The 24,411-nt window shown below is 33.5% G+C and overlaps 3 protein-coding genes across 6 annotated transcripts; 1 reads left to right on the top strand and 2 right to left on the bottom strand.

The window, feature by feature from the left end:
* Window positions 1-506: 506 nt before the first annotated feature.
* Window positions 507-6,114, bottom strand: LOC111806634 (protein TIME FOR COFFEE). 3 transcript variants are annotated; one of them, XM_087129096.1, is made up of 13 exons: window positions 5,818-6,114; window positions 5,372-5,728; window positions 5,073-5,245; window positions 4,668-4,977; window positions 4,270-4,549; window positions 4,138-4,189; window positions 3,967-4,047; window positions 3,694-3,871; window positions 3,522-3,591; window positions 3,330-3,396; window positions 2,867-3,244; window positions 1,156-2,760; window positions 507-1,028 (listed from the first exon to the last, which is right to left on the bottom strand). In XM_087129096.1, the coding sequence occupies exons 1-13, from the start codon at window positions 5,921-5,923 to the stop codon at window positions 999-1,001; spliced, it is 3,687 nt and encodes a 1,228-aa protein (XP_086985222.1). In that variant the 5' UTR covers window positions 5,924-6,114; the 3' UTR covers window positions 507-998. The 3 variants fall into 3 exon arrangements, with proteins under 3 accessions (XP_086985222.1, XP_086985220.1, XP_086985221.1); XM_087129094.1 differs by having other exon boundaries at window positions 507-2,760; window positions 5,818-6,113; XM_087129095.1 differs by having other exon boundaries at window positions 507-2,760; window positions 5,073-5,209; window positions 5,818-6,113.
* Window positions 6,115-14,724: 8,610 nt separating this feature from the next.
* On the top strand, window positions 14,725-16,459 carry LOC111778896 (putative inactive patatin-like protein 9). Its single transcript, XM_023658898.2, has 2 exons — window positions 14,725-15,864; window positions 16,126-16,459. Exons 1-2 carry the CDS (start codon window positions 14,932-14,934, stop codon window positions 16,330-16,332), a joined length of 1,140 nt encoding a protein of 379 aa, XP_023514666.2. The 5' UTR covers window positions 14,725-14,931; the 3' UTR covers window positions 16,333-16,459.
* A 5,124-nt stretch (window positions 16,460-21,583) lies between these two features.
* CYCP1;1 (cyclin p1;1) lies at window positions 21,584-24,173 on the bottom strand. 2 transcript variants are annotated; one of them, XM_087128847.1, is made up of 3 exons: window positions 23,861-24,173; window positions 22,130-22,537; window positions 21,584-22,063 (listed from the first exon to the last, which is right to left on the bottom strand). In XM_087128847.1, exons 2-3 carry the CDS (start codon window positions 22,528-22,530, stop codon window positions 21,805-21,807), a joined length of 660 nt encoding a protein of 219 aa, XP_086984973.1. In that variant the 5' UTR covers window positions 22,531-22,537; window positions 23,861-24,173; the 3' UTR covers window positions 21,584-21,804. The 2 variants fall into 2 exon arrangements, with proteins under 2 accessions (XP_086984973.1, XP_086984972.1); XM_087128846.1 differs by having other exon boundaries at window positions 23,865-24,172.
* Window positions 24,174-24,411: the final 238 nt, after the last annotated feature.

Below are 24,411 nucleotides of genomic sequence, written 5' to 3'. Positions count from 1 at the left end.
TTTTACATGTTTAGTAAACATTTGGAAGGATAAACGTTCAAAATGGAATAAATTTAAACCAAAACCTAAAATTTTAAAATAAAAAGCAAAACTAAGGCCTAACAGTACTTTGCCATTACTTTTTAGGACTAGAAGCTGCAATTTCAAATTAAAAATAAAATGATAGTTTTAAAATAAAGTAACATTTATTGATATTTATTAGTTGAGTTGTTCTAGCATCAAATAATTAGATGACCCATCAGATTACCCAGAAAAAAGTAGACAAGAAGTTGTCATTTTTCCTGCAAGAAATGAAGATTTCAAATCAAATCTGCAAACTCCATCCCTTCCTTATTCCATGTGCTTTACAGCATCAAACTGCATTATTGTTTACACTATACTGAAAATGACGATGAGAGAATTAGAATCATAGTGGAAAAGCTTTACTGACCTTTTCAACAATCTTCCTCCCTCTTCAGATGTTCATCTTCCTTCCCTGTAAACTCAGAATGAACAAATAAAATTCCTAGCAAAGAATGAATACGCTGTTTTTTTTTTTTTTTTTTCCAAGTATAATATCATATTCACATGTCTCTGTCTAGCAGTAAACAATATATAAACCAAAAAATAGGCCCTACTAATAATATGCAATCACTTACAATATACATAATCTAACCAAGTCACTAGGGTTAAACTTCAAGTTTTGTGATTTTTTTCCCACAAAAATCCATGCCCATTTGTCGAAATGCTCCTCGACATGCTTCTGGTGAATCGTGCCATCAAAATATCTTCGTGGTTGCAAACTTTTCGAGCCTATGATCCTCGTAATGCCTCTCACTTCATCGAATTGATTCTTTATGTGCATTGGCAAGTTTGGAAAGCATATCATGGTTTGAGTTCCATGAATCATCATCCCTCAAGAAAACCAAACCTCTTTGGGTGCTTCCATGTTTGGTTCATCTTCCACTGGTCTTGCTTAGATATAATGGTATTGAGCAGCCACCACTTCTAGGGTTGAATCATCCATCAAAACATCTAATGGGGAGGAGCTGGAATTAATTCAACTCGATGTTAGTGTTTCTATAGCTGCTGGAACAAAAAAAGAGTCTAGTATTTAAGTTCTGATAGATGACTGGGGCATGTGTTCAAGATTGAAGGCACATTTCTACCACACACTGGAGACGATTTCTTGCCAGCTCCAGTAGATGAGCTTTCATCCTGTTTCGGTTGGACGGGAGCAACTGAGGGACTGGTTTTACTGCTTGTGTTTCTTAATTTTCCACTGCTAGATGGAGAGTGACCGCCAGTTGGAAGGTGTTGCATCTGTGTAAAACCTGGCTTGAAATCTCCCCCAAAGGATATCTGGGTCTGGCCGTGAGGAGTATTATTGCCTTTCTGTTGAGTGGAACTCTTATGGACTGCAGTGGAGGAAGCAAGATGGAGAGATGTCATAGGGACAACGGTACCAACCATTCTACCCGAGTTCTTCTGTGCAGGAGACTGGATAGAATTGTCGCATTGTATCAAAGGTTGTGAGAAACCAGGAGGGGCACTGCAAGGAAACTTGGTCGTAGCCGACGAGGGCAAGCTATTATTAGACGGTCCTTTACTTCGAGGCACCATGGTTGCCTGTTGCTGTTGCAATATGTGCTGCTGTTGGTTAGCTGAAGAACTACCAGCAGGTCGGTTCGTCGTGGAGGGGGAGGGCCAGTTTACAGGGACAGAAGATGTCATGAAGTTTAGAGTCCTTGAAGAATTACCGAAAACAAGGGTCTGGCCTGAAGTTGCAGACGGCTTTGCAGAAGAATTTCCAGTGTTCCTGTCACTGGTACCGGACACAACTCCATTCCTCCCTTCTGAAATTTGGTGATTCTTCTGCTTTGTAGCTTGGGGAGCAGGTGCTCCCTGAAACCCTGTACGTTGCATATCAGGAAGATTCTGAAAGACAGTTGGTGTGAAGTTGAGGTTTGATGGGGTACCATTTCCATTATATGAAGCAAAGGACATTGTGAGTCCCTGAGATGGAACTAAGGCAACTGTGCTCTTCAAATTTTGTGGATGGGACTGTTTCTTCTCGCCATTATTTCCACCATTGCCATTATTAAATGTTCCAGATGGCATCAAGGTGAAACCCAGTGCTGGAACAGGCAAAATGAAGTTTTGTCCATAAGCACTTTTCTGAACTGAAGCTGGCCGCATGTCGGAAAGGGATGTACTGTCCTCTCCACTGGTCTCATTCTCATGCTTGCGAGATTGCTTAGGCAGTGGCAAATGCTGTTCTGTCGACTGCTGCTTTACTTGCATACCATTTGATGGCGGTACGTTGTTCCCAGGTACGTGCACACTCCATTGCTGCTGCTGAGTTTGTGGTTGTTTATGGGAGCCACTTGGTTGGTGATGAGATTGAGTTTGTGCTGGCTGAATTTGGGATGGATGGAACAGCTGAGATGGATAGAAAGATCCATTGAAAAGAGGCAAGGGTTGTGCACTGCTTGCTCTATATGTAGCACTCGTTCCCGCAGGAGTAGAGAAGGTGAATGGATAGCTATTGTTCTGATGTTTTCCCAAGTATGGAGCTTCAATTGAAACCACATTCGGATGAGTGTAGCTCATGTTACTAGATACCGCAGGAAATGCTGGAAAGCTCACAAGTGTTCCAGCTTCTGGGTTAGTGAACAGTGGTGTCGATTGGTTAGAAGATTTGGTGGACCCAGATTGATTTGCGGTGGCTGCTGTCGGTGCTTGATGCTGACTGATAGGGAATATGAATCCAGAACCAGGCTGCAGTAGAAAGAAAATAATTTTCTGCTGTTATAAGCCGACCAGTTAACTGAAAGTAAATAGATTACAGAAATTCAATGCAGAAAAATAGTCAAGAAGATCGTACCATCGAGTTACCAAACGACGCTCCCTGTCCCTGCTGAAATACAAGCTGCTTGCTTTTAGCCATATCAGCCAAGTAGGCAGCCTCAGGAACTTTATCATTTACCACATTACCAGGAAAGTCACCTTCAGCTTGCTCCTTCTGTCGAGCAGAGTTAAGGTTCATATCCAAATGATTTCCGCCCAATGGGTTACTCAAAATCATGCCTTCTTTTGAGGACATGTTCTTTAGTTTGGCCTCTGCAAGAGATGCAGAAGCATCGCCTGATGGGTGGAAATAGTTCGTCTTTGTAAATTGCTGGTGTAAATAAATGTTTCGAGCAATATCATAGTGGGTCAAGCATCTCTTCGGTCGAGGGTGCGAGAGAATAAATTTCGGATGCTGCAAGATTTTGGACATACAATAGCAAATTCATTGACAAATCCACAGATGAACTTGACAGATTTAGAAAAATCCTGAAAGGTACCTGTAGTTTGGTGGATGATTTGTCAACAATATCCACGGGTAGAACTGTCCGGAAGGGTGGCATGTACCTGAAATATAAGGGGGGAAAACGACCACGTCTCATTTTGGTGTGAATAGGAAAATTCTTTCAACAAAATACATATAAACTAGCCATTGGCTTAGGCAAATAGTTTGTAAAGAAATGATTTCTAACCCGACAGGAGGAATTTCGGTAGTTGGCCAGCCGCCCAGAATTACGGGCAAGCGCACTGAAGTGGATGAGTCTGGGGAAAGTACAATTATCACAACAGTTGAGAAGACAGTTTGGCATATAATCGTGTTTTAATCAACATAATGAAAGTTCTTCAAGATGAAATGATGGGTACCATTATTTTCAACTGTGCCGGCGGCTCCCTTAGGCTGCTGCTTTTGACTCTGTTCTTGCATTGCGATGCAATTTCTATCTAATTGTGGTTTCTCCAAATCCAGTTTAAAGAATTCGAACTTTGTCCCACTTGTCACTATGCTATCTTCATTTTCAACCTTATTTGAAGTCTCTTTCCCCTACACGAGATTTATGGGGGGGAAATATCCATTAATCAAAAGTTCTAAAAAACAAAGGCTTAGCATATTGCTAAAATTGCAAAAATCTTATTCACCATTTGAATTCCCAGACTCAAAGGCTTAGCATCTAATACCATATCAGCCAACCCATCCCTTTCTGGAGATGCTGGAGGAGCCTGTGTTCAACAAAGGCACTTATCAGAATCTTCATACTTAAAAAATGAGAGGAAATCAAAATTGAAATTGAGAAAACTGCAGACTCTGACCATCAAGTCAAATTTGAACTTCTCTTCTTTCTGTGTCTCAGCCTCTGGAATCCTAAGAACGCACACAAAATTGATATTGAAATTAATTGTTTCAGGAAGAATTGATGGAAATGAAGATCTTATATCGCTTACGATTTAGTAGGGGGCGACAAATCTTCAGGATCAACATCCCCTTCGACGCATGAAGTTACATCTTCTTGTACCAACACAGTTTTCTTGCTCTCCTTATTTTCATCTCCACTAATGCAAACTTCCTTTTCTGGTTTCATTTCCTCAGTTTTGCGTTCATGGGAACCAAGATTCAAACTAAAATCGGATGCTCCTCCCAACTTTGAGGGGTAGATTTCAATCTCTGCAGGTTTCTCAGATTCGGCTTTAGCTGCACCATCCAACGATTCGGTCTTCTCTACAGCTACAATGGCAAATGGAGTGAAAATGGACGTTATCAGTACAGGATAATCGGGATAGAGAAGAGTACTAAGGTTCCAATTGGAAATATTTGCTTTAGCTCAAGGATTCAGAATACCCACCAACATTAAGTAACAAATCTGAAATAGCATCATTCTTCTGAAGCGAAACAGATTTTTGGAAGGCAGTTTGTGCAGAGTTCGCCGCTGTAGATGTAACCGGAGGCTTGGTACCGTCACGAAGAACACTGGAATCCTCTGTTTCTTGGTTCGATGATGGTTTCATATTAACTTCTTGCTTTTTGGAGCACTGTGGTTGTTTCTTTAGTCCGAAAAGAACCTCAGCGATCTCAATCTCAATATCCCCCTCCATGGCAGACGGAGAAGAATCCTTAGACGTCTTCATTGATCGAGTCTTCGGTCCAGAGGATTTCTAAAAATTCATGGAAAAATAAAACTCACTCCAACATTCCGAAAAATATATGCATCGAACAATGATTAAAAGGGGGAAACCCCCGACGAACTAACCATCTTCTTCTTAGACGAAACAACGGAAGTCGATGGCGAAACAACCTCAGCAGACGACCTCGCTGGCGAATCGGACTGGTTCCGATGGCTGTGGTCGTCTGCAATGTCTTCTCCGGCTCCACCAACACCACTATTTCCTGAAACCGTGCAATCATGTGATCTTTTGATAGAAGCTGTACAAAAAGAATTAAAAACAAACTTTACCATCATGAAACGGAGCATGATTCCATAAAATACAAAAAAAAAAATAAGGAGCCAATCGTTCTATTTCCTTTTTCTTTCTTTGCTTTACACTATACCTGAGCGAGCCTTTCTCGGAACCGGAACGCCAATCATCGCGTCATCGACAACCTTCCATTGTTGCTTCGCAACTCTTGGCGGAAGAGAGTTCCTCTTCTGGTTCTGATTCGAAGCCGAAGCAGCCGTAGTAGAAGAGAGAATAAGAGAAACTCCTCCACCGTCTTCAACCTCATCGCTGTCTCCATCAGCAACAATATCTTCAGCACTAGTATCTCCTCCTTCTTCCTCCACCTCTTCTTCTCTATTTCCCCCTCCTCTCCTCCGCTTGCTCCGACTCGCAAACTCTCGATCCCGGCCTCTCTTCCCTCCTCTCTCCCTTAACCGCACCGTTTCTTGCAACTCCACCTGACCTTCCTCTGCAACAAACAACAACCATTAATAAAGAATCACACAACAAAAAGAGAGTTAAGCCAAAGTCAGAGAACGACGAAAGCGAAGTTCGAACCAGGTAAATCTCTGAAGGCCGTAGCTCTACTACGTCGCCGTGAGGATCCATTTGCGGCCACTATACTCGACGAACTCCTCGCTTCTCTGCTTTTCTCCATGATCATGCGTCTCAATCATGAAATCAAACTCTCTCACCGAAATGAATCCCGATTCCTCTTCACCTCCGGAAGTCAAATCAAATCCACCCTCACCGGAAAACAACCATAAACTCCGGCGAACTCCCGATGATGAAATGAACAGCAAAATCCCCCCCTCTCTCTCTCCTTCTCTCTAGCTTCTTGTTGTTTATTTTGTGTGCTTTTATGTGCTTTTAATCTAATCACTTTCTTTTACTTTTTTATTTTATTTTATTTATTCTATTATTTATATATATATATATATATATATTTTGGGAATTTGACGCTTTCACGCAAAATCTGCTTTTGAAGGGGAGGAATGGACGGATGAGATTTCAGGAAAGGGGCTGCCTAACCGAGTAAAATCATTGGAAGGGAAATGAATCGGACGGCTGTGATTGGCTGACGCCAGCAAGGCAAAGGCAAAGAGGGTCGTTTTTCGATGGAATATTGCCACTTCGCACACATAAGCCACGTGTAACCTTATTTTATTTTAATGAATTTTTTAGTTATCCGAATCGAAATATATATTTTTTTTTTTTGTTTCACTTATGCTCAACTCGCCACGCGCCTTATAACGCGTGAGGTCTAATTTCTCAATTTCTCAATTTCTCCTCCTCTTTGGTCTTTCCCAATTCGGTCAAAGGACGGTTCCACAATTGCTGACGTGGATCTCAGTTGATGACACCACCCATTTCCCATTTTTCTCTTTAAATATTTATTATTTAACTATTATTATATACTTTTACTTATTGTTGTTAATAATTTATATTTTATTTTTTTATAAATATAAAAATTATAATTAATTTAATTAATATTTCATTCAACAATGGTGTCTTGACTGTTTTTCTTATATTAAACAGGTTAGGAATAATAAAATATAAAATTATTATTACATTTATTATCGTTTTAAAAAAATCGGATTTCCGCGAAAATGATATGTAAAACTATTTTCACGTTCTGGCGTGAAAATCAACGGTCCAACAAATATCTCCACATCCGAAACAGGCGTAGCCGGTAGCTGGTTGCCAGTACGATGAAATTCCGAAACTTTCCACAAGCAACTGAGAAACAATGAAGTAGGCCTAGCTGACCGATTCAGCCGGTCAGTTCCAGTCTCAAAATCCCCACACGGGTCCACTCGACAAGTATTAATTACATGAACGCAGCACCACCGGTTAACTACTAAACCAACGGACCAGGTCGCTTATATCAACTGTAAGCAGTTCCAAACCGTAAGATTAGAATCCGACGTGGCAATATCTTAAATCTTTATTTTTCTAAAAAGAAATTAAATCAAAAGGTCTCTGAACTGGCAGCCACAATCATCTGCCTCCTCATGTGAATCAAATTAACAATCGTGGGCCCCGGTTGGTCGCCTACCTAGCCGTCTACCTCTGCCCTCACGCGCCTTAAAAAGCTGACGTGGAAACGTGAGGATAAAAACTCTACGCTGCGGGTGGTATCATTTTAGGAACATGGACCTTCGTTGACTTTTGAAAGTCAATCTCCATCTGACGGCTGAGATTAGAAATGACGTGCCGTGAAATTCTAAATGATTGCCACGTGGAAAAATAATTTGGAAATTTTTTGGTTATATGTATTACTCCCATTAATTTATTGACGCAAAGCATTTTAAAAAAAATGTGTATTATTTAAATAATGGTTGTCATGTCTACTATTATTAAAAATATTTATGAACACAAAATTATTAAAAATACTATACTCGTTCAATACAATAAAGTAATTATTATAGAGATATCTATTTAACTTAAAGTTGAACGTGAAACGAATAATTCCATTTAAATAGACATCAGAAAAAGAATTCCAGTCGGTATATATAAATGTAAATATATATATATATATATCAAAATTATTTATTATTATTATTTTACTCAAACTACTTTTTTATTGATACTTTAACTTCACATTTAATTCAACCGCTTACCCTATTATTTTGTCTTATTTCAATAGTGCAAATTATCCAATCACGATCTGCCACGTCACTATCTTTCGTTCCTTAAAATTTAATTCTGAATTTTATATTCCCATTCATTACATCTTCTTTTAGAACAATCGATTAGATTTCCATTCTTATTATTTAATTATTTACTATTTATTTTTTAAAAATTAACTTTTGCTTTTCTCTATTTAAAAAATAATAATAAATAATTTGTTACAGATTTTCGAATCGGTAAAAAAAATGATTACATAAAATAATATATAAAATAATTAAATAATATTATTAAAAGAGTTGTTTGCTGCCTTATGCCTCGGAGAAAACAAAGTCATGGCTACAAAATAATAATAATAAAATAAAAGTATAAAAATTAATTTTTAGAATATTAAAGTATCAATAATTTAATAATATATATATATATAAAAAAAGAGAGAGAGATTAGCTTTGACAATTTGTTTACTCTTAAAATAATATTATTTCTTTTCCTTTGTCCTTTGGGCAAATAAAAAAGGATGACTAAATATATTATTTTATTAATATTATTTTAAAAATTAATTATTTTATTCATTAATCAATTAATATTAAAAGTACAAACATTATCTTTTTTCTTCCCATGTTTTCTCTCACTAAAAAAAATAATATTTTTCAATTAAAAAAAACAATATCCCATTAAGCTTTTTTTTTTAATATATATATTTTTTTAATATCAATAAACAAGACACTAGGCAAAAGAATCCATCCCCTCTCCCACTTGCTCATTTTTCAATTTATACTTTTATTATTTTAATATTAATTTTAAACTATTTTATCTATTTAATTATCTTAATAAAATTAAATTAATATTTTATTAAATCATCCTTAATTATTTTTAATAAACGAGTTTATGCGCATCTTGATGAGATTTAATATTTAAATATTAAATTTCAACTCATCTAAACGTGATTATTTACTAATTCCATTTCTTTTTTGTCATTTAAATAATATAATCATTTCAATTATTTTATTTTGACCTAAGTTTGGTTCGACATTATTTTAATACATATATAGGATCGGAAGGGAGTTTTAAATATTTATATATATTAGTGGATGGAGACAAATTCACCATTATCATATAATATACACGAAAAAAAAACATTAAAACAATATTAATCGGACCATAGTATTAAATTTATTATAAAGTTTAAATTTTGTGTCATTTGAATGAAATTTCCATTCCCGCAAACTTTAAACGAAATGATTCACGTATATTGCACGTGTTTCAAATTAATTTTTTGAAGTGTATCTATACGTGTATATACTATATTCACAGAACCTAAACCACGATATATTAAATTAATAAAAAAAAAATTAAAAACATGAATACTTTAATAATCATATAATAATTAATGGTTTAAATCTTAACATGTCAATCTTTTAAATAGTTTATAAATTCCAAGGACAATTTTATTTAAAGAATAAATTATTTATTGATCAATTTATTATTATTATTTTGGTATGCAATGACTTGGGATATGGGCTCTATTATATATTTTATTCTATTATTTTACATTATATTCTCAAAATATTAATATTCAAATAAAAATTATTATCTAATGGCATAAAAAAAGTGGTGGGGCAAGTAGGCATAAACAATTCCATTTAATATATATATTATTGTTATATTTAAAGACCATATATTATATTTAATTGATTATTTAATAATTAACGAAGGAATTCAGTTACCATTAGATATATAATTCGTGACATTAATATTTTATTGCAATAATGGCCCATGATTGTTATATATATATATATATATATATATATATATATATATATATATTCATATTTTAAGTTTATTAAAATTGTTGTTGACTAATCAAATGTTTGATGTTTTAATTGAAATTCTTAATTAAAATAATTTAAATCCTAAAATAATTTAATTAATTAAATAAATAAATGGCTTTTTTACTTTTTAGGAGTAGATGGATTAAAAAATAGGTTTAATTAGAAATGAAGCAACTCACTGCTTTTTTGTCATCAAATAAATAATATTTGATCATTTAATTAATGGAAGCTTCCTAGAAATTCCCATCTAATTTTTTTATTATTAATGGAAGCTTCAAATTTTGTATTTATTTTTATTATTAATATTTGCTTAATTACAATATCATCATTTATTATTATTAATTTAGGCTTAGTTTGGTAATGGAATCAGAATTTAACCTTATTTTAAATAATAAAAATGATTAAAGAAGTGGAGGATATTTTAGGAAAGATAATTAAAATTTTCAAATTTGCATTATTTATATTCCCTCTAAAGTAGAAAAATCCATGCAATATCTTATTAATCATTCTATTTTCAACTTTACCTTTATTTTAATACATATTTTAAATAAGGAATTATTGTCAAAAAGTTGTCAATTTTATATATATTTATTTCTTTTAAGAAATTAGATGTGATTTTTTTATAAATATATAAATTAATTTGATTCCAATTTTAAAAATTGATATAAAGAATTGAAAAATCTTATCTTAAATCATTAGGGTTTTTAATTTACTTTAATTATGTTCTTAAATATTAAGAATTTTGAATTATTGTGGGTATAATTTTTGTGTTGACCTTTTCAAATTGAGAAATAATTGTAATTTTTATATTTTAATTAAATAAATATGAATAATAAATAGGAGTTATTATGATTATTTAGGTTAAATTAATTTGAATTTTTAGGTAAGAATAACATTTAATTATTTATTAGACAACATTAATATTTGAATTATCTATTAATCCACTAATTTGTAGATATTTTATTTTATTTTATTTTATTTTTAGTAATATTTTAAAAAGATAAAATAAATGAGCAAAAAAGTCTCTCATCTATGGTTGTAGGAGGATGATTGATTAAACTTAATTCATTAATTAATTTAGAATTAAAAAATTGACTTACCCAATCAAAATCAACTGGTTGACTAAAAAACTTAATTTAAATTATAATAATCTAAATATTATCTATTTTAACACTAAATCGGGTTTATGTCCACTAATCAATCTTAATGAAAGTTTAGTCCCTTTAATAACCATAATTTTGACTTCTATACATATATATATAATTTAATTTAAAAAATAAAAGTCTTAAATTCAGGCCCACTTCTGTATTGGCCCAACATTGTATCCAAGCTCGGCCCATCAAGCCTGCCTAACAATTAAGGCAATAAACTAACGAGATTGAAAATAATTATTTCACATATTCATTTTTTTTAACAAATATTATTTATAATTTTTCCATTTTTCTATTTTTGGCTAATTTATCCAATTATAACCACGATTATATTAATTTACAAATTTAATGATTTTGTCTAATAAATTTGAAGTGTATGAATGACTGATGTGACGTGACATGATAGCTAATGCCTGTAATACATTATCAATGATGATAAGCGCCAACAATGCTGAAATTTGCAAAGCTAGAGGTCCTTCTAGAATCCTTGCAAAACGCTCATAGAGAAAGCTAACTTAATGGATTGATTCCAACCAAGAGCTGGTTAGAAGATGAATGACTCTTAGATCGAACTTGGAATCTATGATGGTCACTCTTAGATACCAAGACAATTCACTCTAGAATTAGCTTGATCAAAACTAATTCAATCAATCGGTTTAAACATCAAACCTAAAGCAAGATTTGAAAAAGAATAACACCAAAAGGGTATTAAGAAAACACAAAGGTTTTTTCTGTATTCAACCAAAATCCCCCCAACATGAGTATTACATGCCTTTAAATAGGCCCAAAAGATAACCCTAACAAAATAAAGTTCAGCCACCAACCACTAATAAATGCTATTAAATACAAATTGAAGAATATAAGGCAATTCATACAAACTTTTAATAAATGCTATTAAATATAAATTGAAGAAAATAAGACATTAATAATTTCTTTAATTGGTAATTCAACTACCAAGGCAAGTCTTCTAATTACTTCTAATATCAGCCACTCCATTATCTTCTTGATTTGATATACTAATGCTATAAAGATTTTTGGGCTCAAAAGTCTTTGTTTCAACCAGTACACTAGCTAGCTTTTGAAAATGCAATGTATAGGCCTCTTGAATCTTCTTAACTTGCTTCTTGTAATTGGTCCTTCGGGTACATGCACGTGATCAGTTGTTGGATTCATATCAAATGAGTAACAGTGAAACCCAAGTCCACCACTAGTAGATATTGTCTGTTTTTGCCTATTACTCATAGTCCCAAGTCCATCATTGACAGCCTCACAATTGTGAGATCCCACATTGGTTGAGGAGGAAAACAAAACATCGTTATAAAAGTATGAAAATCTCTCCAGATGATACGTTTAAAAATTGTAAGGCTAAGGGTGATATATAACTAGTTGAAAAGCAAACAATATCTACTAGCAGTGAACTTGAGCTGTTATAGTAACGATCGGTAGATACAAGAATAAATAACACGGAGTGAATCAATTTAAACCGTTGATGCTTCTAAATTATTAAAAGGGTGGTTGACAAATTAAGTTTGTGGGGGAAGAAGAAAGAGAATTAAAAATATTGACTTTGACCATAATAAAAAGGGAGTGAATTAGGTTAGTGGGCCTATTGGGCTTTGAGAATATTTATGAGCCCAACAAAATCATTTCATAATAATTCACTGTCCTTTATACCAGCCCCAAGAATAATCTCACACAATTATTATTTTATTTTCATTATTCACCTAAATACCTTATCTTACTATTTGTTTTATATCCAAACTACATTATAAAATACCGGTTATGTACCGCCATCAATCTCAAAGTTATAAATAACGTTGATTAGAGAGAGGTTTCCACACTCTTATCGGGAAGGAATGTTTAGTTGACACACCGCTCAGTGTCTGACTCTAATACTATTTATAACAGTCCAAGCCCACCGCTAGTTTTGGCTCGTTACATATGGTTGTTAGCATTTAAATTTGACATTTCGGGTGAAAAAATGGGATAATAGTTGGGTTAGGTATGGTGTGTTTAGGGTATGGTCCTAGCTAGATGCCCTTGTCTATATTGGGCAAATAAAAACAGTCAATACTTTTCAATGCTCAATGTGCATTATAATAATAATAATAATAATAATAATATAATAAAAGACATCCACATTCATTTGGGTGTATTATATTATATTATATGGTTTTAAAACCTATAGCATCTCAATAAATATGAGTACTAAAAAAAAAATTAAATTATAAAATAAAATACTTTAATATTTTTTAAAAAAATAAAAAATACAATTATTCACATGCCAAAAAAATATTAAATCTAAGATTTGAATATCCTAACAAAAACTCTCATATGGGTTTTTCTTTTAAAGCAATAAACTTAAATATCTAACCATTTTTTATTTATGGAAAGTTAATTAATTATTATAATAATTTGGTGGTTAAATTCATTTATTATGGAGATATTGTGATACAAATTACCAAAAATGTTTGAATTTTTTTTTTTAAATATAGAAAATGTTGGTTATAAAAAATAAAAAATTAATTTTATGTCAAATAAATCTTTTTTATTTGATATTTTTAAAATTCATAAATTAGATATAAAATTTAATGTTTATGAATATTATAATTTAATTAAATTATTCATTAATATGATAAAATTAAAATAATATTTTTTTAAATATAATAATATGGATATAAATATTTGAATTTTAATAAAAGAAATTGTCAATTTACTATTTAAAAATTAATAAGAAGATTCTGGAATCATTAATTGATTGTAATGGGATGGTATTTTGGTCCTTTTTACTGTTGAAATCTTAAATTGAAGGCGGGATTTACAACCATCGTTTATCTTTTTAATTAAATACAATGGTCATTGACATTAATGCCCTTTTTATTATTTTTTTTAATTTCATACATTTATTATTATTTTCCAAATTCATTTATTTGGAATGGGTTCCCTTCAATTTTTTTTAATTTTATTTTTATTTAACTAACTTTATTTTTCTCTTAAATTACATTTAAAAATAATAAGATATGTCACTTTTGGCCTCTGGATAACTGGGAGTCGCTTGTGCAGCACCTGTGTTATGACTTAGAGATTAAACCATTATATGAGCTTACGTGCACGGATTTGTAAAAAATATCATTTTAAGTCAAACAAGGAGCGAGCTTCGTCATATTGTGGGTAGTTATGAATAATGATATCATAGGAACAAACTCATTATTTTACACTCAACATACAAATAACTACTCGTGGTAAGTGAACAAACGACGTCATGATGTTGCAAGTTCTTACTAAGATAGGTCAACATGTCAAGAACAGGACCACACTTTTAAGAACCTAAATGTAGCGTAACTTGCAGTAAATCGAAACAACGAGAGAATAGATCGATAGTTTAAAAAAAATTTACCCTACCGTAAAATTACATAAAATTATAATTCAAAATTTAGGTTCGGTAATTAAAATGTTTTAAAAATTACAAGCTATGTCACGCCACTCCGTCCTCGAATTGGCTGTTTGGTTGTTTTCTTCTTGTTTCGATTCCATCCCCATTATTCAGTTAAAAAAGAAAAATATAAATAGTGAGTAAAAAATAATAAATAAATAAATAAATATATATATATATTAAAAAGGAGCCAAGAAGCGCGAGCCGAGCCGGCTAAAAAGCCGAGATTCGCGCACTGTGAACTCAAGCAAAACAGACGCCGAACAGCACGTTTTAAGCCAGTGCCTAGTGCCTTCGATTATTATATAAAATTAAATTAAAAAATATAAAACTTTTTGAAATGTATATATATAAATAGGTAATAAAAGGAAGAATATCCCGTCCCTTTCGTCGGCCTCTCTTACACTTACAACTACTTTTAGGGCTTTTTTTTTTTTTTTTTTTTTCCCTCGATCTGTTACTCAAAAAACTCGCAGACCTTCTTCCTTCCGCCATTAATGGCTTCCACCTACAAATCCTGAACCTCAATCCACCATTCCTCTCAATTATTCCATTTGCTCTCTCTAATTCTTCCTCACTCCCATTCATTTCTTCTCTTTTGCTTCCCCTAATTCCCTTTCCGATTATGGAGTTGAGTAAGGTCACCTTGGAGATCTTCACCAAGCTCGAGCAGCAATGGCTTTCTCATCACTGCGACGCTGCTAAGAAGACTCGCATTCTCAGCATTGATGGCGGTGGAACCACCGCAACTGTCGTCGCTGCGTCGCTCATTCACCTTGAAGACCAGATCCGCTTCAGGACTGGCGATCCTCATGCTCGCATTGCTGATTTCTTCGACCTAATTGCTGGTACTGGCATTGGAGGCATTCTCGCCTCGATGCTTGTGGCGGATGATGGCTCTGGCCGTCCTCTGTTTTCTGCTAGGGATGCTGTAAGTGCGATTTGTGCTAGGAATTCGGAGATGTTTAAAGTGAAATTCGGAAGCGGATTTTGCCGACGGCGGAGATTTTCTGGTAGGTCTATGGATAGAGTGTTGAAGGAATTCTTTAGAGGTGAGAATGGTAAGGATTTGTCTCTGAAGGATACTTGTAAGCCTCTTTTAGTTCCCTGTTTCGATCTCAGAAGTTCGGCGCCTTTCGTGTTCTCTCGCGCCGACGCTTCTGAATCGCCGAGTTTCAACTTCGAGCTTTCGAAAGTCTGCCGTGCTACGGCGGCGACGCCGAGTTCTTTCAAACCGTTTCATCTCTCTTCCGTTGACGGAAAGACCTTATGCACTGCCGTCGACGGCGGCTTAGTAATGAACAATCCAACCGCCGCCGCCGTCACACACGTGCTCCATAACAAACGCGATTTTCCGTCCGTCAATGGTGTGGAGGATTTACTTGTTCTGTCGTTAGGCAACGGATCGGCAAGCGGCGGCAACGGCAAGGTCCGCCACAACGGCGAGTGCTCAACCTCCGCCGTCGTCGGCATTGTGCTCGACGGCGTCTCCGACACCGTCGATCAAATGCTTGGGAATGCCTTTTGCTGGAATCGGACGGACTATGTGAGAATTCAGGTATAATGGAAATTCTCTGAATTTCTACTTTCTCCGACACTCGAAGATTTTGTTTGTTTAGTTCCTGAGAAAATCCAAGAAAGTAGACCCCAAACTAACTAACGGCGTTAACCTTTTCATTTAAATTACCAATTTATTCTTTATATTTCCTATCCTTTTAAATTCTTCCATTTTTCATGCAAACTAAAATGAATGAAATTTGCAATTTTATTATATTTTTGTTCCTTTTTTTTTTATAACACCGTTAAAACTAACGTGCAGGCAAACGGCTTAGTGGACGAAGAAGCGGAGGTATTAACGGAGAGAGGAGTGGAAACGTTGCCATATGGCGGGAAGCGGTTACTAACAGAGAGTAACGGGCAGAGAATTGAGAGCTTCGTGCAACGGCTGGTGGCTTCAGGGCGTAGCAGCCTGCCGCCGAGCCCGTGCAAAAATCTAGCGGCCGTCAGCCCACTCTCCGGCCGTTAGGATCGAATATTATATAAATATAAATATTTTTTTTCTTTTTTGGGAAGGAAAAAAAATTATTGTTATTATTTTTATTTATTTCATCTTTTAATTTTAACATGTAACCCATCTCAGGTTCACATTTTAACCTCCCTTCGGTGAATTGGAAGTAACTGTCTTAAGCTGTTAACATTTATTTAATTAAAAATATATATTTTACAAAAAAAAAAAAAAAAAAAAAAAAAAAAAAAAGGCAATAGAAAAGAATAATGGAGAACATGTCGGTGGCTCGAAGTAGGATACGATGGGGATGGAGCTCCCACTTCCCTTTCTCTCTCTACAAATCTCTATTTTATATAATATTTTTAATTAATATACTATCAAAATTAAATTCTATTTTAGCATATAAATTTTGATTTATTATATTATGATTTAAATTTAATTTAATTTCACAAATTATATTAATTTCATTGGCCCTACTACTAATAAATTTAACATAAAATTTACAAGTAACTAATTTAGTTTAATTATGTTTTAGCTGCGAGAAATTAAATTATAGAATTAATTCAACCCTTTTCATATAAATATGCCCTTAAATATATATAGAATTATTCATATTACTTGAATATTTGCGAGTATATTTATAATATATATTGAAATCAAATATTTATTTTTAGGAAAAGACGAGAATTCTAAAAATTAATAAATTAAACGTACCTGTCTCTGTTATTAACCCAACCTAAGTAAGTCAGTTCTATTGTTTTGTTTTCACATACCAATACAAGTGGTAATATATTTTGTTTTTACTCACATACTTCGATTATAGGTTCATAAGATGATTTTGTTTTTACTCACATACTTCAAATATAGTTTCACACCCCAAATAAAATTGGATCCAGCCAAACATATTTAATTTTGGAGTTTTTATGTTTGAGTTATTGAAAATAAATGAATTAATTTTTTTCAATTAAATATTTATCATCACAAAATATTAATTATTTTATTACCCGAATTAGAATTACCTTTAACAAGACATTAAATTTGCTACTCTATTTTAAAAAAATTATTGCATTTCCAAAATATTCATCCATGCATGTTTTAATCTTCGTAAAACATTGTCTTTTGTCTGATAAAAAAATAATTTGAGTATTGTAATTAATATTTATTTTAAAAAATATTTCATATTAAAATAAAACCAGCTATACGAAAATAATAATAATAATAATTTAAGCAAGTTTGAAAAAGGGTATGACCATACACACGTGTGTCCTCTTTCATAGTCATACACACGTGCTTTCTCGCTCATGTTATTAATTTTTTAATATATATATATTATTAATTTTTAATAACAAAAATATTAAAGTCTTTTTTAATTTGTAGGAAATTGTTCATTCTCTCTAATTTTAAGTTAAATCCACACATAGATTTGAGCGAGACAAAACAAATTACAAGATAATTAATGCTTAAACTTTAAATTTATTAACAAAATAAAAAAAAAGTTTGGAAAAATTAATAATAAAATGTTATATTTTGAGTTAATTTTTTTTAATTATTAATAAAACTACTCCCAACATCATTTTTTTATTAGGTAGGAAATAATTTATTCTCTCTATAAATTAAACGATAATAAAGTTAGATTATTATGTACCTCTAAAAAAAATTATTATTATTATTGTGTAATTATTTAAATTAGTCAAATTTATTGCTTTAATTTCAAGTTAAATACGGTTGTAGATTCGAGAGACTAATATGAAACTATATTCTTAAAATCATCGAACTATCAAATTAAAAATATATATATTTTGTAGTATTTAAATTTATACAAAGATTATACATACAAATTTATATTAATTTAGGAAGGTGGTCAGATCCTTCTAAGCTTTTAATTTAATATATTTTTTTTCTAGTATTGATATTTATTAATTTATTTTAGCTTAGTGTACAAATTGAGCCGACCACATTAAATTCGACAATACAAAAACATTATAAAACAAAAAATCTCCGCGTTTAATTAATTAAACTAAAACGTAATAAAAAAGAAAAAAAGAGTGGCTATTTGAAGTCGAAAGAAAACGTACGAACTATTTGTAAAAAAAAAAAAACGGCGTCGTTTCCGAGGTTATGTGCACGGACACGTGGCGTCCATGCAAGTGATATGATCCACGTGTGCATGCTTTATTAATGGAATCCGACGGCTGAGATTGGTTTTTGACTTTTCTCTCCAACAAATTAGACAACTGGCATTGGGTCAAACGCGCTTCCAAGTAATCTAGAGAATTGTAAAGTATCTAAAATTCGATTTTATTTAATCATTTCATTTCCCTATAAATCTAATTAATTAGCATTCATTAAAATTGATTCCCAACAAAATCATGCTTTTACTTTCCTTATTATTATTATTATTTTTAATTAAAAATTAAAAAAAGAAAAAAAAAATGCTAAATAATGTTTGGAGCGAGCGTTGATTTTCAATGCCTTGAAAAACAAGTCGATTTTCATATTATAACGTCTTTTTCTAGCTCGTAACTTAAAAAAATGGGATCGAATTGTTAGCCAATCGTATTAAATATTTGACTAGACATACTAAAAAAAACTCGTAATTTTATTTAAATGAGTTAATAATTAATTTATAATTACTTTTGAGGTTGTAAAATCGTATTTTAATTTCTTTTTTTAATATTATTTAAACAATAAATAAATAAATAAATAAGAAAATGACACACGAGGAAGCAAGTGTAGGGAACAAGTGTGGTACTGTACTGGGAATTGGTCGGTAGGAGCAGTACTCTGGTGGTGGCAGGTACACAGTAAGGACGCAGTTCGTCACGTGGCCACGTCATAATTTTTTATTTTCCCCTAAAGCCAAAACCCTGATGAGGTGGAAAAACTAATTTTTAATTAATTTATTATCATAGCATCTGATCTCGTGAAACTTTTGTTTGTTTCTGCTTAAATTTTATTACCATTAATTAAATTTTAATTTAAACAATTTGAATTTCGTTGACTAGGCTCCACCTACACCAACACGTGGAAGGAAACCCAACACGTAGCTTCTTTCTTATGAGATTTGCCTTCCATATAATAATTCAATTTTTTTTTTTTTAATTTTCTTAATATATTTTTTTTATTTTTATAAATTCATTTTTACATATCAATCTTGGAATACGATCTTCTGGGTGTGTTTAGTTCGATACAACTCGGTTTAAGTGAAGGAATGGTCAGTCTGTTAGAACCATCTTCGTAATGTAAGTAACCTAATAAACAAACGTGTATACATGTGTGTATATGTTGATACCTTACATATGTGTGAAGACGTTCGTTCTAAATGTTATATTGTTATGTTCGAGAGGTGAGAATTACGAAGTTTATTTGATTACTCCCTGTTCGAGTGAGATATGATTCTTTCATTTTTTTATAGAATATGAAACTCCTCGATTGAAATTTATTATGCGTTCTACTTTCAAGCCCACTTTTATAAGGATATCATCGTGAAACTTCATTAGGATTACTGAGTCGATATATCTCATTATGAGCTCCGGCTTGCATTAGTATACCCCATTAGTGCTAAAATTACTGGGTTAGCTCCAGTTGAGCGTTTTAAGGACATTTTGACCGAATGAAGATCCAAATCGATGTAAAAGCGTGTGAGTCGTGCTGTTGAGAACGTAAGTGAACCTTGGATTCTTGGGGGTGGTTGTTGAATAATAAAATAAGACAATTTTATTTTGGTGTGTTATGGGAAATGGGGTTGGGAGTGTTGGTCATTAGAACACAAACAAACAAGCAATAAAACAAAGTACAAAAACAAAAGGATACCCAATATCCATCAACCCAATTATTGAACATACAAACTTCAATTATTTAGATGCTATTATTCCCAACCAAAAATATTGACAAGTATATCAATTAAAATATCAATATCTTTCAAAGATTTCCGAAAATTATTGATGCTTAATTTCTTATCTTACTATGTTCTTCGTCTATTAATGGAAGAAAGAACGATGTGAAAAGAAATATGATGTAACAACTCAAGTCCACTGTTATAGATGTTGTTCGCTTTGATCCGATCGTTATCAGTCTTACTGTTTTAAAATGTGTTTGCTACGGAGAGGTTTCTACATCCTTTTAAACCGATTTGGGATCTCACAATCCAGAGGCTCAACATTCTGGTTGGCATACCACTCTGTGTCTGACTATGATATCATTTGTAACGACTTAAGCCCACTGCTAGTAGATATTATCCGTTTTAACTCGTTATGTATCGCCGTCAGCCTTACAGTTTTTAAAACACGTATGCTAGGAGAGGTTTTCACACTCTTGTAATAAATGTTTCGTTCCTATCTCCAACTATTGTGGGATTTCATAATGTAAAAAGTGCTACAAGTGGGCTTGAGTTGTTATAAATGGTATCAGAGCTAGACACGTGAGGCGCAAACAAGTGTGGATATAGACAATAAAAATGTATTACAAAATTGAAAAATATCATTTTCAATATGAAATATTTAATGGGCTCTAACTACCAATAAAAGCCCACTGAGCTTTAAAGTTTCGGCCCAATAACAGTGGAATCTTCAGAGAGATTAAATTTTAAATTGAAATAAGAAATCAAATTTAATTTTTAGAAAGAAAATACTTTAATGTATATAAAATTTTAGATAAATAATCTTGTAATTATAAACTAACATATTTTTTAATATATAATGTCTATTTATTTCCTCTCTATATATAATATAAATATAAATTGAAAGCATGAAATAATACTAAAATTTAAATTTTTAGAAGTTACCATCATAATTTTCGTATTAATTCCTATAAAAATAAAATTAATCAATTATCATCGAGATGGCTTGGGTATGACTTGTGAGTTCATCATTTTCTTTACCAAACCAAACCAAATTGCTTTACTTGGTTTAGTTGGGTATGGACCAGTTGGATTCGGTTTGTATGTCACTTCAGTTAGTTCGATATCTTACGTGTAATAGTCCAGATCCACCATTAATAGATATTGTCCGCTTTAGCTCGTTATGTATCGTCGTCGTCAGCTTCACGATTATAACAATGCACATGCTAGAAAGAGGCTTCCCACACCCTTAGAAGAAATGGTTTGTTCCCTTCTTCAACCGACGTGGAATCTCACAGTATGATTCTTAATCTTAGAAGAATTATTACGACTAGAACATAGTTCAAGCAGTTAGCCACCGATATATCCCCGAATCATATGTTCAAGTCACTTCATTCTCATTCGTATGTAATAAAAAAAAAAACCCCGCTATTACTCGCAAAACTAGCATTCAATTTATAAACATATATAGAACATAATTCAATCAGTGCTCTTCTACTGCAACAATGGAGTCTCACCAATGCTTAAATGAAGACGAGGAAGTCACAAGAACATAAAGGATAGATTGGAAATAATTTCTAAACGAATCATAAATGAAGCAATGTAAAAAGAAAAGGTAGTGATTTTACATACAGTGGTTTGTGGTAAAAAAATCATCTGGCTGTTGTGGAAGAAGCATGGGATTTCTCATCTTTATTTGACCAGCTCTCCTTGATGCTACAAGCTCGAATTGAGCGTTCGATTTGACGTGTTCCGGTGCCTTCTTTTTCCAGTTGATAACAGTATCGACCGAACGTCTGTATATTCACCTGAAGTCTGAAGTCTATACTAAACAAAAACTTCATCTCCAGTTTGTTTAACTCCGTCGTGCTTACGCCCCCAACTTTCGCGTAGTATGCATTGTTGAAGAATCTGCAAATCGAGTAATTGAGTTGCATGTATATCACAAAATAGAATCATTTATAGGGTGGTGCTTACGAGTCGTCGATGAACTTAGCAGCCAGCATTATGCTCGTTATCAGCAGCCGATGAACGTTAAGAGAAGTTAACTGAATCTCCGTGCACTTGAGAAATCGATCGACATAGATATTCGCAATGACGAAGCATGATGGGCTGCAGCCGAAGTACTTGAAGATGCGATCGATATAGCATCGAATACTCAGGGTGGGAGCTCGAAGACCATGAAACATCGTACGAGCATCTTTGACTTGTGTGGCCTCCATTAGCAATTCATTATTTTTAACAGAGCGTTCCAAAAGTGAAGAAAGAAGCGTGAGAACCCGAGGATTTCTTCGGATTCCTTTGCGCAATGACTTGAGCCCGAGATTAACGTAAATATCTGAACAAATGTCTTCGGTTCCCGGTTCTGAAGCTGCCATCTCCAAGCTGCATAGTAACATATTGTAAGAGAGGTAAAACTCTGATAAATTCAGTGATTGAAGTAAGTCAAGACAGCAATGCTGGAGAGAGTTCACTGATATATATTTGAATAATCATAAACAGAGGAAACACTTCGAAATCAAGGACGGACGAGAATTTTCGGTTTTCACCACAGGCATGCAAAGGTTTCCTCGAGACAAACGGAGATTGACCCTCGAGTGCAAAGGTAAGAGGGAGCTTGACTACAAGACCCATCCATCAAGAAGGGACAAAAGTCGGCCTTAGTGATCCAACAGTGCCTCGTGGAAGGGTTGTTGCTCAATGGATAAAAGTTACTCTAGGGATAACATTTTGATCTTCCCCTAGAGCCACAACGACGTGAAGGTTTAGCACCTCGATGTCGGCTCTTCGCCACCTGAGGCTGTAGTATATGTTGAGAACGGTTGGGAGAGGAGTCCCACATCGACTAATTAAGAAGTTGATCATAAGTTTATAAGTAAGGACGCATACGTATCCATTGGTATGAGGCATTTTGGGGAAACCAAAAGTAAAATCATAAGAGCTTATGCTCAAAGTGGACAATATCATGCTATTGTGGAGGTTAGTGATTTATAACAATATGTTCCAAGGGTTGGGTTGTTAGCCCATTAAATCATGTGAGTTGGGTTCAGAACATCGTGAGACAATTCGGTCCATATCCGGTGAGGGCATTAGAGCATGGAGAGGACCTTTCCCTAGTACGAGGGACCGACGACTCGAATCTAATCAAACAACGTAATTCATTTGGTGTAAACTAAGTTAAAATGAGGGCAAGTTATCTAGAATCACAAGAAAACCCTGCAGCAGATTGAAGGATCTAAGTGGATGACCTTAATGTTAAGTTATTAAGGTTTCAACCTAGAGGTTCCAAGCTCCTTTTTCTTAAGTTCATAAGTTTATCCAACAGGAATAAGTTCTTAAGTTCAATTCAAAAACACACATAGGCAGGTCCAGTTCAACTTTCATCTTCAAGAACAAGAAGAAAAAATTAGGGAACAAGATCATCTCCAGTGTACTTTCCTGTACTAGAAAAGGTTCAATAATGAACCAACTCAAGAATCAACACGCAGCTCAACAAGCCAAAACAAAAGAGTCTAATCCAAAACCAAATCCAAGTTTCACAGAGTAACTTCAGCCCTAAAAAGTTGAAATAAATTCAATTCACGCAAAATCCAGATCCTATAAACAGAAACAACAACGAATCCAACAATTTCAACTAAAATCAAAATAAAATCCGATAAGATAAGAACAAAAGAAGCAATCCATGAGTAGATTCGAGGAAGAACATACTTACAGAAGAGAGAAAACGGGAGATAGCAATGGGATCTAGTTCGAGCGCTACATGAGAGGGAAAAGGAGAAGAGAATCTGAATGAGATGGAAGAAGGATAAACAACAATGCGTAATGAAGCTTGTTCTCTGCTCTATCTTCCATGTTCCTTCCTTCTCCCTTGCTTTTCTGCTCAATCTTTTGCTTTTTTAGATACAAATTGGGTTCAAGGATTCTCTCCCTCTTCACATGGGAATTCTTCACACATTCACAAGAACAGGAACTTCTCTCACTAACTTTCTCTCTCTAGAATGCAAATGGGCGAGAAATAAATAATGTAATAAAATTTTGGGGGTAACATTTTATCAAACAATCGCCGCTGTTTAAGAGGCAAAGATAAAGGAGCCAAAGGCCAAAATTTTGTTTTTCTTTTCTTTTTTTATTTAAATATTTAGATTTTTTTTAAAAAAATTTGTCGTGTTGTGTAGAAGAGGCCGGTGAATTCCGGCGAGATGTCTATTTTATCTGCATGATTAGCGGCTCCAAACGTTCTTCGTTTAGACGGGTAAATG

This window comes from Cucurbita pepo, chromosome 12 (assembly GCF_057944985.1).
Source record: "Cucurbita pepo subsp. pepo isolate OVF chromosome 12, ASM5794498v1, whole genome shotgun sequence".
Taxonomy (NCBI): domain Eukaryota; kingdom Viridiplantae; phylum Streptophyta; class Magnoliopsida; order Cucurbitales; family Cucurbitaceae; genus Cucurbita; species Cucurbita pepo.
Note: the sequence above shows the minus strand (reverse complement) of the source record. Positions and strands in the feature narration are given on the sequence as shown.